General features: G+C 32.3%; 1 protein-coding gene across 4 annotated transcripts in view; it reads left to right on the top strand.

The window, feature by feature from the left end:
- The window catches only part of LOC117605770 (uncharacterized), a 103,275-nt gene that overhangs the window by 12,753 nt on the left and 75,154 nt on the right, over positions 1-15,368 (top strand). For 3 of the 4 annotated variants that reach the window (XM_076691137.1, XM_034327467.2, XM_034327469.2), the window contains exon 2: positions 2,108-2,550. In XM_076691137.1, the coding sequence (XP_076547252.1) occupies positions 2,384-2,550 (167 nt within the window). In that variant the 5' untranslated portion in view covers positions 2,108-2,383. Of the gene's footprint in view, positions 1-2,107; positions 2,551-15,368 lie in introns of those variants that run through there. The other variant, XM_034327472.2, reaches the window with a different exon arrangement.

Below are 15,368 nucleotides of genomic sequence, written 5' to 3'. Positions count from 1 at the left end.
TTGTAGTTTTCATGATTTGTACAGAGACATTTTGCCTCTATTCAGGACCATAGACAAAACTTCATGTTATAAATATTTGTTAAAAAGTCTCATAAAGCTATTTATTTTGAGATCTTCAGGGTGGTCGTATCCTTTAAACTAGATGGAACTTAACAACTCCAATTTAATGGACTTATAGTTGTCCCATAGATTTACGTTGAATCGGTATTCTTTGAATAGAAACCGATCGATATCGAAGTCACGGCATCTAATAGATACGATCATTTTCATTGCAATAGTCCATGTGTTAATGTTACTATCAAAGGTCTAGTTATTCCTTTTCCTATATTATACTAGGAGCAATTCAACCAATTTAGTTTGATAGAGTTTACTATTGATCACAGTTATAACTGTGCTCTGAATTTTTAAATAGTACTGACTGATGTTAAATCATTATTTTTTGAATCGAAAGGGTGTTAATGATGTTGATACAATGGTACAAAAGCCTTTCCATTATCAACTCTAAAAAATTAAAAGGGCGGGCTTATTAAAATATGTTATTTCTATAAATTATTTATTTTTATTTAAGTCTTCGAGATGAATACCCAAAAAGTGACCAACATCGTTTTATAACTGAATATAATAGACTTTCGTTATATTGCCGCTAACGGCGCTATGGCAGCAGAAAGCTTGTTAAACTTTCATTTGGAAGGGCGAAAGGTAAATAGAAGTGTATCATTTTCGAGATGATAAAAGGGTGACGCTTGTATGCTTGAAAATCCATGTAGGAATCATTTCGCTGACTAAAAATTAAAATAATTTCTTAATTATAGCGTATAAATGAATCAATAATAATGAAACATTTATTTACTGCTTTTATCAACAGAGTTGATAAAACCGACTATTAGTTACGCACTATGTGTCATCTCTCATCATATACGTTACGTTAGACTGCATCATATCCAATTTACTATCTATAACATCTCCAATTCAATAGGTGGAAGTACATAGGTTTAAGCACGGAGTTTAGAATTAAATACAGATTATTTTTAGTGATTGTCAGTAAAGTGATAAACTTTGATATAAGAACTATAATTTACTTTAGAAACTTTTGAATTTTTGGAAAAATTTTTGGAACCATACAATTTTACAATTATAACTATTAGTTTTCGAGGCAATAATTATTTTGCTTAAATTTTTATTACACTCATATCGTTTGATTCATATCTATCACAAACAATACGAAATAATATTTTATTTCATGAATACATATATCATTCAAGTACTTCTATTAAAGATCAGTAAGTTTTACTATTTTAAATATTGAATTTTTATATTAAGTCAATTTAACCCCGAATTGTGTACGAGGGTTAAACATTACGGTCATCAAATATTTAGTAGGATCACTGCAGTTATTAGAGGTGTGAGTGTGCTGCAGTTATAGAGGTCCTGAAAATATTGGGTTGGGTTCGAATTGTTCGAATGGGGCTGGATCGGGTCGCGTCGGGTCGGGTTGGAATTGTTCGGTTTGTGTCGGGTCAGCTTCTTAAAAGAGCCCGACCTGACCCGAGTATCGAATGCCCGAAATTTTCGGAAATCCTCGCATACTTCTAATAGTTACCCTTCGATTGGAAATGGACATCAAAGTCACGGTACATCGATACGATCCTTTCTACCATAACAATCAACGTGTTAGTAGTACAAATCAGGTTGCTCCTTTTCTTATATTAAACTAACAGTAAGTGCAACTCAACGACTCTGATTTGATGGACCATATTACCGAGAACAATTATAGTCGTGCCATGGATTTCTCGTACAATAGTGATTAGCGTTGTTCCTAGTACAGAAACTGATCAATATCGAATCACCAGATACCGATGATTATCTGCTATCGCATTTTCAACCCTGTATTAGTTGAACCTGTCTACCGTTGTTCAGTTCCGTTGAAATTAACTAGACACTTTCATTAACCCGGCCTTTAGACCATGATTAGTTCGAGCATTACCTAATGAATACTGCAATTTCTCTTCGTATCGTTTCGTCAGCTTCTAATCTCATCTATCTTCTCAATTTTTTTCTTCAGAAGATTCGCTACATTAATGGAACAATCGTTTCATTTTGTTAACAGAGTCACGGTGTTGGAGGAAGAGGATCGTCGTTAAGATTCAAGTGCAATGTTTCGAACCGTGAAACAAACAATAAACACGCGAGTGAGTTTCGTTGAGATTTATATTACATCCCGGTTTGTTTTTAAGAAAAAGTGAATTGAAATAGTGCGAGAGAGAGAGAGAGAGAGAGAAAAAAAGAACAAGTAAAAAAACGTGAGGAAGGACCAGGAAGAGGAAGTGTTACAACGCGTGTGAAATGGATGGTACGCCAAAGAAAATCGAAGCAGTGTTAATATATGGATGCCCATGGGTGGAATTTGGCCGAAATGTGCCAGCGTTACCATCACGCTGTACCGGCAGCCCAAAATTCTTCTCCAGCTAGGGATCCTTCGGCTGCCATTGTGCAAGGCTTGTCAACGGCTACGCACATTGAACAGGCTAGCCCTTCTTATTCTCATTACACGTAAGTATGTCAAATTTTTTCTTTTTCTTCCACTTCTATCTATTTATTATAGGTAGATTGCTCTGAAAGTATTGAGAATATATTTAATCTCAAGCACCGTTTATACCCATCACTCTACTTGCATCGAAAGAATGTTACATAGTAAAATTCGTTTTGGTGCGTTTTCAAAATTTTAAACTGTTATTGAGTATAATAAAAAATGGGTCTTTCTCATGTATTAGCATCTACTTTAGGATACTGACGATGAATAACATTTCTGATGTAATTTATAGTTCAAATCTATTCATTCAGTTTATTTTTTTTTTTTCATTTGAACAGCTTTGAATAATCTATCAAACACAAGTGATAGATATACAAAATTAATTTTTCGTCAAGCATGAATTGCAATAACTGGGATTTTCAAAAAGATAGATCACTTAAATCTTTTATTAACTGTAGTTTTATTATGTAATTTTGAATACTTAATTAAAAATATTTCTATTAATTGCTATTGGCGTTAGTAGGATTTGGGGGGAGGGGGGCAGATCCTATAGAAATTTTGTAATTCTGAAATTTTGCAATTGTGCAATTTTATAATAGAATCTTAAAGTCTTAAATTGATGAGTGGGCAAGGCCTACCCTGGTTGTTATGTAGTTACGCCAATGTTAATTGCTTGAAAGCAATTTTATAAGCAACGTACTAATGAACGTATTAACCCTCGAACAACGAAGCGTGGGTCAATCCTGACCACAATTTACAAAATATGTGCAAGGATATTTACTTAACGTTAAAGGTATTATTTTTAAACGAAAGAGTTTTGTACTTTAAGAGACTAATTTTTAAAGCAACCGTGTAAAATTTAAAAAACGAAGATAATATGAAATACAAAGTTATATTAAAATTGTGGCTGTCTCCATGATCCGTTGTCCGAGGGTTAAAACAACTCCAACTGAAACATCTTTTAAATTAATGTTAAAAGTATCTGATATTAGAATTTGATTAAAATTGCTAGCACTGAATGCGACGTAAAAGAAAGCAACGTCAGAACCGGAAAAAGAAAGAAAAATGAAGGTGGTTCGATCGCGTTTCGATGTTTTCGCACGTGCCTCGATCGTATACTCACGTTATCGCAGGCACGAGACGTTCTCAATTGTATTATATATATTAATAACGATACAGCGAATTAGGGATAAGTATACGATTCCGTGGTCAGGTCTCGGTAATCCTGTTATTAGCGCGGCGATTAGGGGAAGATGATCCCCAGGCAAATTGTAGGGGCGTATACCGCGGTGTTTGGTTAACGTAATCGCCAATCACTATCGTTGATCCTTGCCAAGTCCATGAACAGGTTCGATGCGTTCCTTCGACAGCCCACGGCTGTATTTCCCTTCTTTCAAAGAATTTTCTCGTTTATATGTTGCCTTCGAGCCGGCAAACACGAAGATCATCCTCGTGTCCCGTCGAGCCGTCGTTGTTTCTGCACGAGACTCGATTAAATTGCAGTTTACGCTCGTATTCAATATTTCACTGTTATTACGTGGAATTGGCGTAACCAAACGGCAGAAGAGTCTCTTCTTTAAACATTCGAGATTGTTAGGCGGACCACGTTGCCCGGGATCCAACGTTATGCTCTGTTCCGTGATACGATGGATAATTTCTACGGGTTTAGAGTTGCTACTCTGGTGTTATCGTCCTAGCTTTTCCGTCCATGAACTTCCTTATCCTTCTATTTTACGATGATGCAAAGGATACGTTCGAAGAACCGCGGTACATCCGGGTACGAGGGAGGAAAAATACACTTGGAGAGATAGAGATTGTATTTGACCTTTGAATTTTTTTCTTATCAGTAGTTATTCAAAATATTAACTATGTTCTCTGATTAAAGAACTACAGTGGATCAAAAAGATGTTGGCATCCTCAATTTGGCTGTGTTTCCGAATGGACCCACCAAAATTGAGAACTCAGGTTCGGTATATAACCTAAATTGACTACAAGAAACCGATTAAAATTGGTTTCAGAGCTGGATGTCTTACCGTTTTCGAGATATCGTGGTAAGCTTAGGTTAGGTTAGGTTCTGTGTATGCGTAGTATCGAATAGCGCACGCGCAGTATTGAATAGCGCATGCTCAGTATCGAATAGCGCATACGTAGTCCCAAAATTGTACAAAAATTTCTTACAACGAGATCTCAAAAACGGTAAGACATCCAGCTCTGAAATCAATTTTAATCGGTTTCTGGTAGTCAATTTAGGTTATATACCTGAGTTCTCAATTTTGGTAGGGCCATTCGGAAACTTATTCCTCAATTTTATTAACCTTTAACTGGTGTGGTGGAAAATAGGGTACGTAAAACCCTACCTCACCAGTTAACGATTAAGATAATTATATTAGTATAATACTTTAAAGTAATTGCAAGAAAACAGTGTGCCAATATTTTTTCATCCACTAATTGCAGTAATAATCGATATTACAAATTTAATATAATACAGGAACTGACAAATTAAGATAGATAGAGAAACTTTTGAAAACAGACTAAAAAATTAATATTGGATATTCGTCACTCTTTAATTGGGGTAACTAGAATTTTCGAAGGATTTTATAATTTTATAATTTCATAATTTTGGAGTTCTAAAAAATTGAAATATTGAAATCCTGAAATTCTGCAATTTTAGAATCTTGGAACCTCAGAATTTTAAAATGGTGAGGAGGTCAGTCCACATTTTTAAAGAGTTCAATCGAACCCTGGTCCCTGCCTAGTTACGCCAATGAGAAGCACGCGTTGAAACATAGAAAAATGAAAATAAAACAGTTCTGAGATTGACTTTTCAACGGCGGCACTTCCTGGCGACGAAAATCATCTTCATTAAAATTATTCCGGTCGGTTCCATCCGGTGCTCGCGGCCGTCGCATAGATCCCTAACCATGTCACGATATTCAGTCACATGTCCCGACGAGTAACTCTCGTAGCCTAGATTTAAAGTGTCAAGCAACGATGCTGTATTTTCATTATTTCTTCACCATAAAAGCGATTGTTTGAAAGTGTCTACTGTCTTTATTCTAAAATTTCATTTAGCAAATCATCCGAATCATATGAATCCGTTTCTTTTTTTTTTCATTTTTAGGGATCGTGCTAAAAGGCTTAACGATATTTAGACTTCTTTTATGGAAAAATACAATAAATAACAATATCAACATGTTTTGGCCTAGGTTACTTGTGAATTTTGTATACAATTTTTTACCGTTCTCCTTTTCTTTTAATTTTAATTGTTTATTTAGAGGTAAAAGTGGCACCTTTGAAAAGAGATAGCTCGCTAACAAACGCTTTTTCTCTGTCACGATTTCATGACATAAAATATTACAAATCTGCACTTGAAACATATCAGTTTGATGCTTATAGTTTGATGAAATTAACTACATAAACATTTTATCAATATTTTTAATAAAAATTAGTTCATTCTTTGTTGGAACAAACAAAGTCAAGTATTGTCCGCTAGTAAATATTGTTTATCCAACTTATTATAAAACCGATTATTTTGTGTTAAGAATATTAACTACGTTTACGTAGTTACATATTTTTATTAAACCTTAAGCTTTTAATTGATATATTAAAAACGTTATTTTCTGTTATGTTTATGTCAGATCTTCTGTATTTAGAAATCAGCAATTTAATAAAACTTAATATCATTCTAATATTATAATCAATATCATAAATCCAATACTCTTATTCACCATATAACAATGATGTCAACTATAGCAACTAAGAATTAATATAAAATAAGAATAATAATCAAGAAAGTTGAAATTAGTGTAAATACAAGTATCCGTAATGTATTATCGCTAAAATATCTGTGGCTTGGTTCAAGAAATGGTAATGTCATATTTTTGCAAAAATGAGTTAAATCCGATATTGAGTTTATAAACAATTGTATATTTTATATAAAGAAACGGTGATTTCAAATTCTATCTAGAAATTACTATAACGACATTTGTATATGGCAACGTTAAAATTTTTTATAAAATAAACTTATTTTTTTTTGTAAAACAACACAAATGGCATAAGCTTGAATTCCCCCTTTTTATGTTCAAAAAGAAATTTGAAACAGCAGAATCTTCTATGTTAAAAATTAGTTGAACGTGAATTTCCTTAACATATCTTTAAGTGGTAATATCTTAATTTTATAAATACTGACATTTATATTTCTTGTACTAAGCCACAGATATATTTTCAATGTTATAAGTGTCTTGTGTGCTTGAAATAATGGAACAGAAGACGAAAATAATTGCGATGATATCGTATTTTAGCGTTTTGAAACGTTTGAGTGTATAGAGCAGGGGTTGGTACGAGACACAACAAGAATGTTACACTACATATATTTAGCGGCTAAGGAGATTTAGGATCCATAAATTGTACTAAACCACAGAATAATCTTATTATTTCTTACTTCTCTCATTAACCTTTTCACAAGGGAATTTATTCAGGCTAAGAAATAAAATTCTGGTGATATCTTATTTTTTATTTCAACCACAATGGTACCTATTGAAATGTTAAATTCTATCAATTTTGTATTCAACTTTTTATCATAATTGAAGAAAATCCATGAATTGTGTGTTTTAGAATCATTCGAATAATAGTAAAGCTAAACATACAACTATAATAGGCTCTTGTTATATTGCCACGCATGAGGCGAAAAAGGCGGAAAATTTTTCAAGCATTCACCTTTTCAGTTGGAGGGGAGAGGGTGATAAAATTGTATTTTTGTTCTTTGTAGCATTTTTGTAGGCTATGATGGTGGAAGAATAGCACTAGCATGCTTGAAAAGTGTGAAAGTCAAATCTAACCCTTCGTTCTATTATGTTGCACATATGTTAATTACATAAAACAATATGCTATGAAGTTCTTGTATTTTTTAAACATTTGTAATTATAAATTGTATTATACCTAATGTCGAAATTTCAGTATTGTACAATTTTGATTTATATAAATTCCTAAAATCAAAAAATATTTCTTACTGTTTAATGCTGATTTCTTTTCAAAATTTCAACTTACGAACGGCGACAGATAATTAAATTCTGCAAGTTGTGCTGAATTGTGTTATTTACAATCTGCGAGATACATGCGTTAAAAGTGGATATTAGCTCGAGTGTCAATAAAAATTAACAAAAAAGGGTGGGGCTGATTCAAAAATTTGATATTTTCGAATTTTCTTTGATTGTGCCGGATTGTCCTTGTCTAGTACAACAACTTTTCCTAATGACAAAATTTCGTCAGATCGCCAGATTTTGCAGCACTGGCAAAGTTAGGAATCATACGTTAGGAATTTACATGCGTTTAAAAGCTAGATAAGTGCAAGGTGGCTATTCCCTCCACAGGGGGGGGTTCCGCCTTGGTAACCGAGACGCTCGACGTAGAAGCCCTGTAATATGATCCGAACCGTAATATCGGTGTGACTAATGATAAAATTTGTTTATTTTTGACCTTTTCTTAATGAAACTATTCTTAATGCATTTGTGAGATCTTTCCGATTAAAATGATATCAAACACGATATAGTTTGAATTATATTCATTTATTTATTTATTTATTTATTTAAAATATGCTGCGGAACTATTGACTGCAAATTAGGTGGTTTATAATGTTAGGAAAAGCCCGTGATTTCCATGAAACCGGACAGTGTCTTCCCATTGCAAATTAAAGTAATTTACAAGCTAACAATAATAACAGAATAATAATAGAATAAATAAACAATAATAATAGAATAAACAACAGAGAATCGACTCCTCGGCTGAATACAAACGATGTGTACCAATGCAGAATCGACACCTCGGCTGGATATCTGTATACAATGTTTGGGTCCCAATCTCTCTTGCACTTATCCAGCTTTTAAACGCATGCAAATTCCTAACCTATGGTTCCTAACTTTCCCAGTGCTGCAAAATCTGGCAATCTGACGAAATGTTGTCATTAGGAAAAGTTGTTGTGCTAGTCTAGCACAATCCGGCACAATCAAAGAAATTTCGGGGGAAACTTCCGAAAGGCCCCATCACCCCAGGACCACCAAACTTCGGATTTATAGTAATTGAAGGACGAGAAATCGAATCAGACCATTTTCAGAACTGGCAAATAAACCGTTCTCGAGATGTACAGGGTATTCTAAAAGTGTTCGGAAACTCCCTATTATCTTGATAAGAACCCTAACCCTAACCCTAACCTAGGTTAGGTTAGTCATTTTTCGTGAAAATGCGTTCTTATCAAGATAATAGGGAGTTTCCGCACTTTTAGAATACCCTGTACATCTCGAGAACGGTTTATTTGCCAGTTCTGAAAATGGTCTCATTCGATGTCTCGTCCCTTAATTACTATAAATCCGAAGTTTGGTTGTCCTGGGGTGATGGGGCCTTTCGGAAGTATACCCAAATTTCGCAAATCTCAAGTTTTTGATTCACCCCCAAGCTTTTTCGTCAATTTTTATTGACACTTAAGCTAATATCAACTTTTAACGATTGTGTCTCGCAGATTGTAAGTAGCACAATTCAGCACAACTTGCAGAATTCGATTATCTATCGCCGTTCGTAAGTTATACGAATATTAAATTTCGTATTTACTAAAAGTTCAACATTTTTTATCTACAAAATGGATAGAGATATCGAGTTTCTATCGACGGCACAACGTAGCACAAGTTATCACAAATTATCTAAAAAGAAAAAAGTTCGTATCGGCAAAAGTGCGGGGCTAGTATAATTTTGTTTTTATTTATTTTCTTAATTGTTATTGATGTTATCGATCTCTCGTTTGCGGCACAATTCAGCACAAACATAGCACAATACGGCACAAAAAAGAAAAATACAAAATTCGAAACGTGCGAGTCTAACTTCACATACGTTCGTCGATTTCGAGTAATTCGGCAAAGTTCAAGCGCTCGACTTGACTCGAACAATCGAAACGAGTTCAGCTCGGCTTGTAAATTACGAGTATCCGCACACCTTTAAGGTATGCATACGTGTGCAAAAAAAAAATGTATGATTTACAGTATTGACGAGCCAAGATTTTGTCAGTTTATAAGTTGCTGGTGCCAAGTTTGAGTGTTTAACTATCGTATTTCAGTGTTGCTTTTGTTATCGCTGTTTTGCTTTTGTTAACGAGCGCGTTACCACGGTATTGTTCTCTCTAGAAAACTGCAAATACACATATACTGTGACAATCGCCGTTTCTATCAAACTCTAAAATTAACTGAAAATTAAATTTAAAAATGTCTTACGTTGTTACTTTGAATTATAAAAATTTATATTGTCAAAAAAATAATATTATTGATTGGACTGATTATTTCGTATTTTTCGAATAATTAAATCCTAAACAACATCTTAGCAGAAGTTTATCAAAGGTAATTTAAAAAATTTAATTAATTAAAACAGCAAACAATTCTGTTCTTCTTATTTATATCATTTGACTGGCATGTATTTAAATTTTCAGACAAACAGCGTATTAGGGTGGATAAAGAAAAAATAATTTTATAGGATAAAATTCCAATAATAAGAGGCAATGGTACACTTTTAATTTTTTTAAAAATTAATATGTTTTGACTCCACAACCTTTTAACCTTAATAAATTAACACTTTCGCTACTGCACGATTCGGTCTCGTCGTATAACTTGGTTTGAACAGGAGGTATATACATATGTATAACATCTACTGAAATAGGTACAAACGCGATCCAATCAGGTATCCCTTGGAAAATTGGTGGTGTTTCGGATTTTCTTTCACAATATGGACATTCCTGGAGAAAATGACAATATAGAGAAGCCTGGCCCTATCATTTATGCGTAAACGTTTACGCGGGAAAATTTGAATTGATATGTATTTATTATTCATATTTATCAGTTATACCTATACTAAATTTTATAATATTTAATAATTAAAAATTATTAAATCATTATTATAAAGAAATTAAAATTATTGTTATATTATTTCTCTTCTAAATTATTTTTAATATAATACATTGTCAAAATTAAAATTTTTTGAATTTTTACTCCCCCTGTATTGCGATTTTCCCTAGGGAACCATGTTAATTGTTAAATACACATAAAGAAACACTATTAAAACTTGAATAGACCGTGTAGAAAAATCGAAAAATTTCCAATAAGACCTCGAGGTCGATAACCCGACATCGAGCAACGCGTTCGATTTCCAAACATCAATTATACCGTCGAAACGTCAATAATTCCACGAACGATATACAACACCTTGTACGACGGTTTTTCTCGGTAGCCACGTCGCATAAGGATTCGTGAAGCTTCTTATGTACGCCGACACTCTGGACAATACCATGGACTTTCCCCGAATTTCCAACCGGTAGTTTTCTATCGAACGATAGAACGGGAAATAATAAGAATCTTCAAAGGGAATCGCTCGCGATGTCATCGTGGACTATCCCTCTGCGTCAGACTATGCTCGTAATTACTACGATAATCACGATGACTCAGATTGGTGACTTGACGACTGGACGATGACTATGTACTAATTACGGGTACAGATCGGTTACGGTAATTTCGAAGGAATCGCTTGTTTCAACTATGTTTCTGTGAATTGGTTTCAAATATTGAAAGAATCTAAATTTATACGTGTTTCAAGGGATTGATTATTGCGCAAAAAATCAATTAATTAATTTACGAATTTTCTAGGATAGTTCATTGTTTAACCCTGAAAGGGTAGACCATGAAGAGAGTCACAAGTTTACTTTTATTTTGTATTTCGCATTATTCTCATTTTCTAAATTTTAGACCGTTCCTCTGACAATTATTTTTCCAACTTTTATGTTTAAAAATGATACATTTAACTGTAAGTTAATATCCTTCTATATATGTTTTGTAAGTTTGGGTCACGATTGACCTAGGCTCGATTGTTCAAGGATTAATATGGTATTTATTCTTATTTTTTATTGTTAATTTTATTATTTAAATTGAAAATTGATACTAAGAAATGTACAATAATAATTAAATTTTAATTTAACCTTCTAACTAATTTCTGATCAACTAAACCATTAAAAAAGAAAAAAAAGAATAATTTTTTATTATCAATTTATTATATGGTATTTGTACATTAAAATGACTAGAAATTTGTTTCTTGAGAGAAATACTCATAAGAAAACTCTTTAACAAAAACAGATGCATTGTTTTTATGTCTAAACAGTCTGATATTCTTAGTTTTTTAACTCGGTGATTGTCACTTCGCTCCTATACGAGTGACACTTGAATTTCCATACAAATCTATCATCTAAATTATCAGGAATTCTTTATTCATTTAAGTAGAGATACTCGTATTAGATATTACCTTAAATTATGCATAATAAACATAACGAAATATTGTGAAAAAAATATATAAAATTTGTCAAGTGTAAAAATATTACCTATTCACAGTTTCAAAAGATTTTAAATGTATTAATTTTCTCTAAATTGAAACTGAAGAAGTGTAATTGAAAAAGTTGTTAGTTGGAGTTCTAAAAAATGCAATATGTAGGACGTTTCAGCTAAAGCACACAACGTTTTTTATTATATAAAATATTATTATGGCACAATTTTAATGGTTTCAAAAAAAGCATAATCATGAATAAAATTTATTGTCAGGCCATTTTTTCTTTGTTTTTTCAACGTCATTGGTATTTCTTACATGGAAAACGTGTAGTTTTTTATTAGATCCAGTAGCGGAGGATAAAATGCATTTGAGTATGCCTGAATCATACCTTGAAAGAAAAGTAAAGAAACAATTTGTTTTTCCAGATGATTCCCTTTTTGGAAACATTTGAAACATTTTTTATATGATAAAAAAACAAAGGAGATATTTAGGTGGCCTGCTTTGACTGGGATACTTTGTATAAAGAAACGAAAATACATGCAAAGAAAATTTATTATGCCTTACCCGCGAGTGAATTTGAAGGTAATTATTAACGATGTAACTCTTAAATTCCCTTGGTACGTGAAAGGTTAATTTATTACAAACTTGCAACACTTATCGACGGCAAGTTAGCGTAACCAGCCGTGCAAAATTTCAGCCTGTCGGCTCGAACTTTAGCTTTTAAAGTATTGCCTGTTCCACTAAAGTAAGTTGACGTGACACAATTTCCAATTTGACGTATACTGTACTATAGTTGAAGATAATAATTTCAGCACAGTTATTTTGATGTTTAAGCTTGAAGTGAAATTATTCGCTTATTTGCGTAATCGATAATGTTACCGTTCTTGAGAATGTCGTGAATGTATCTCGGTAAAATAGAATTTCTTCATGTAAGTTTATTTTCTGGAAAAGATTTTATAAGTTTTAACCTTTATAAAAATAGCGAAATTTATGTTAAATACCAACCATAGAAAATTTTGCATACCTCTAATAGTAATAATAATAATAATAAAACAATTAAGCATAAAAATATAGAAACACCTTATTGGTGATATTATTTTGTAAATAAATTTTGACGAAGAAAGTTATTTTATTTACGTTTTTATTATATGTAGTTAGACAATTTAATTCTTTGGTCATCATTTAGTTTAAGTGGGCATTATTTTACTAAAGTGGCATTGTCATTACACAGGGGCTACGATTGGCTCCCCACCACCCATGTAAATTACTCCCTAACCATCATGAAATTGTAACATTCCGAAATTGTAGGGTTTTAGAATTCCAAAATTCCAGTTTTTCTACATTTTAGAATTCTAAGATTCCAAATTATCAAAGTTCAAAAGTTGCAAAACCCCAATTTCAAAATTTCTAAAACACCTAGTCCACCCTAGAATAAAGTCATAGTTACATTAATGTGTACAGAAGCGATTTTAGGCAAAGGGCCACTGTAGAAAAGGTTAACCAGATTTTTCTTACATTATATTTCTTTATAAAAAAATAGCCTATAAAAAATTCTGCAGTATTTATCTTGAAGATATAAGTGAAAATATATAACTTGTTTGTAAATTTTATTTTAATATCTTTTTACTGGTCTTCCTAGAATAGGAAGTTATTCTGGCTCCACCAGAATAACATTGGAACAATTAAAACCCCAACCACTAAAATATTTCCTGCAAAGAAGGTATTTATTATTTTAACTTGAAAAAATTCCTAGATAATCTTTGCAAGTTGTTTCAACTTATTTCATAGCTAATTTTAGTAAAATTAAATATTGCACATGAAAAAAAAAAAATTGAAAAAATGAGTTTTCGCAGAAAACTTCATAACTTCTTCAAATTTTCATATAAAGAGTTAAAATTTTAGCTGGACGCTCTTGAGATTGAACATTTTACGGGAGAGAATAGTACAAAAGATGTGGTTTCAGAAAAGGTATTTATTTGGAGAGTTGAAGGGATGAATTTTAGCCAAAAGTGGCTTAAATTGGAGCGGAATTAGCTGGGATCGTCTCATACCTCACAGTGTCAGCTAAGGGTTAGGAAAGAAGAACAAAAATTACTGCTTTCTATAATATAAATTATATAAAGTAAATACTAAAAAATTAAAATGGTCATTTTTTGGACAAGAAAAACTAACAATAAGACATTTAAACGAAGTTAAATTAAAATCACAATTGCTCATGTACCTATCGGGGCAAAGAAGAATGGGCAATTTAATATTTAAATATAGTGGATTTTCGTTATATTGTACAGTCGGCTACAGGGGCGGAAAGATTTTCAGTTGGAGGGGAAAAGGAAGGACAAATTGCTCATGTGGCAATATAACGAGAGAATTATTGTATTTATTTAATATTTCATTCGGGCAGCATAAAATGTTTCAAAGATTCAAATAATTTTCAACTTAAATAATGCAAGGTTAATTGTTACACGATTTTCTATATGTTGTCGATGTAACGATTATATACACAAGTATATAATATAATAATTACAGCACAAAAGTCATGGCACGAGTGAGAGAATGATTTGTATAAACGATACGTGTCGTGTGTTCGTGCACTGGATTTGAAGGAGGGAGGTGAAGAGGAAGAAATGGGGGCTTTAAAAGGCCAACAATGACGCGGACAGACAATGACAGTGATTTATTAGCAAATCAAAATTCACTTGTGCACGAGGAAATTTGCTTTTGACGAAAACAATGGAGGTGAGAGTTAATGAATTGAGGTGGTCGGATATTACTTCTCGCAAGTGTTCCCTTTGTCAAAACTCCCTCTCGCATATGCACATGAATCAATCTTTCATTCTAGGTTATTCGGTTTTTTATATTAATGTTTTATTCTGTGTTTGTTTTACATAGATTATTATTATTACCAAGATCTCTTGAAATACATCATTGTTGTTGAAACATTGAACATTTTGAAATGGATCTTAATCCTCCTAAAATATTCATATTTGCAAATATAACATAAGATAAACGTTTTAGCGATATATAATTAAGTATTTAATTACTGAACTTTCTTCAAAAATTGAAATTTATTCTAAATAAAATTAAATAACATTTCATTCATTCAAACATTCAAGAGATCCATATTTTCATAATTTAAATATTTAAAAAGTTTAAAAGAAGAAGATTTATTTTTGCAATAGTAATAAGGTAAACATTTGCAAAATTGTAGTGGGTTTCAAAGTTTGGAATTTGTTGACATAGTTAATAGAAGGATTAAAACGGGCCACCCTTGAAAATGGGGTCTGGGACTGTAGTGCCCCTCACACGTTCCTTAATCCAGCGCTGGGTGTATCAATTGATCATGAGTACAAATAAATTTTAAAGAGATAATTGTAAGTATCTTTCTGAATTTTTTTGAAATGTTGCTGGATGAATTTTTAAAAATATAGATAATAGGAAAAGCAGATTGTAACCTAAAAAATAAAATGCAAGAAAACTATGAATAACATAGACTATT

Source organism: Osmia lignaria, chromosome 2, assembly GCF_051020975.1.
Source record: "Osmia lignaria lignaria isolate PbOS001 chromosome 2, iyOsmLign1, whole genome shotgun sequence".
NCBI classification, from domain to species: domain Eukaryota; kingdom Metazoa; phylum Arthropoda; class Insecta; order Hymenoptera; family Megachilidae; genus Osmia; species Osmia lignaria.
Note: the sequence above shows the minus strand (reverse complement) of the source record. Positions and strands in the feature narration are given on the sequence as shown.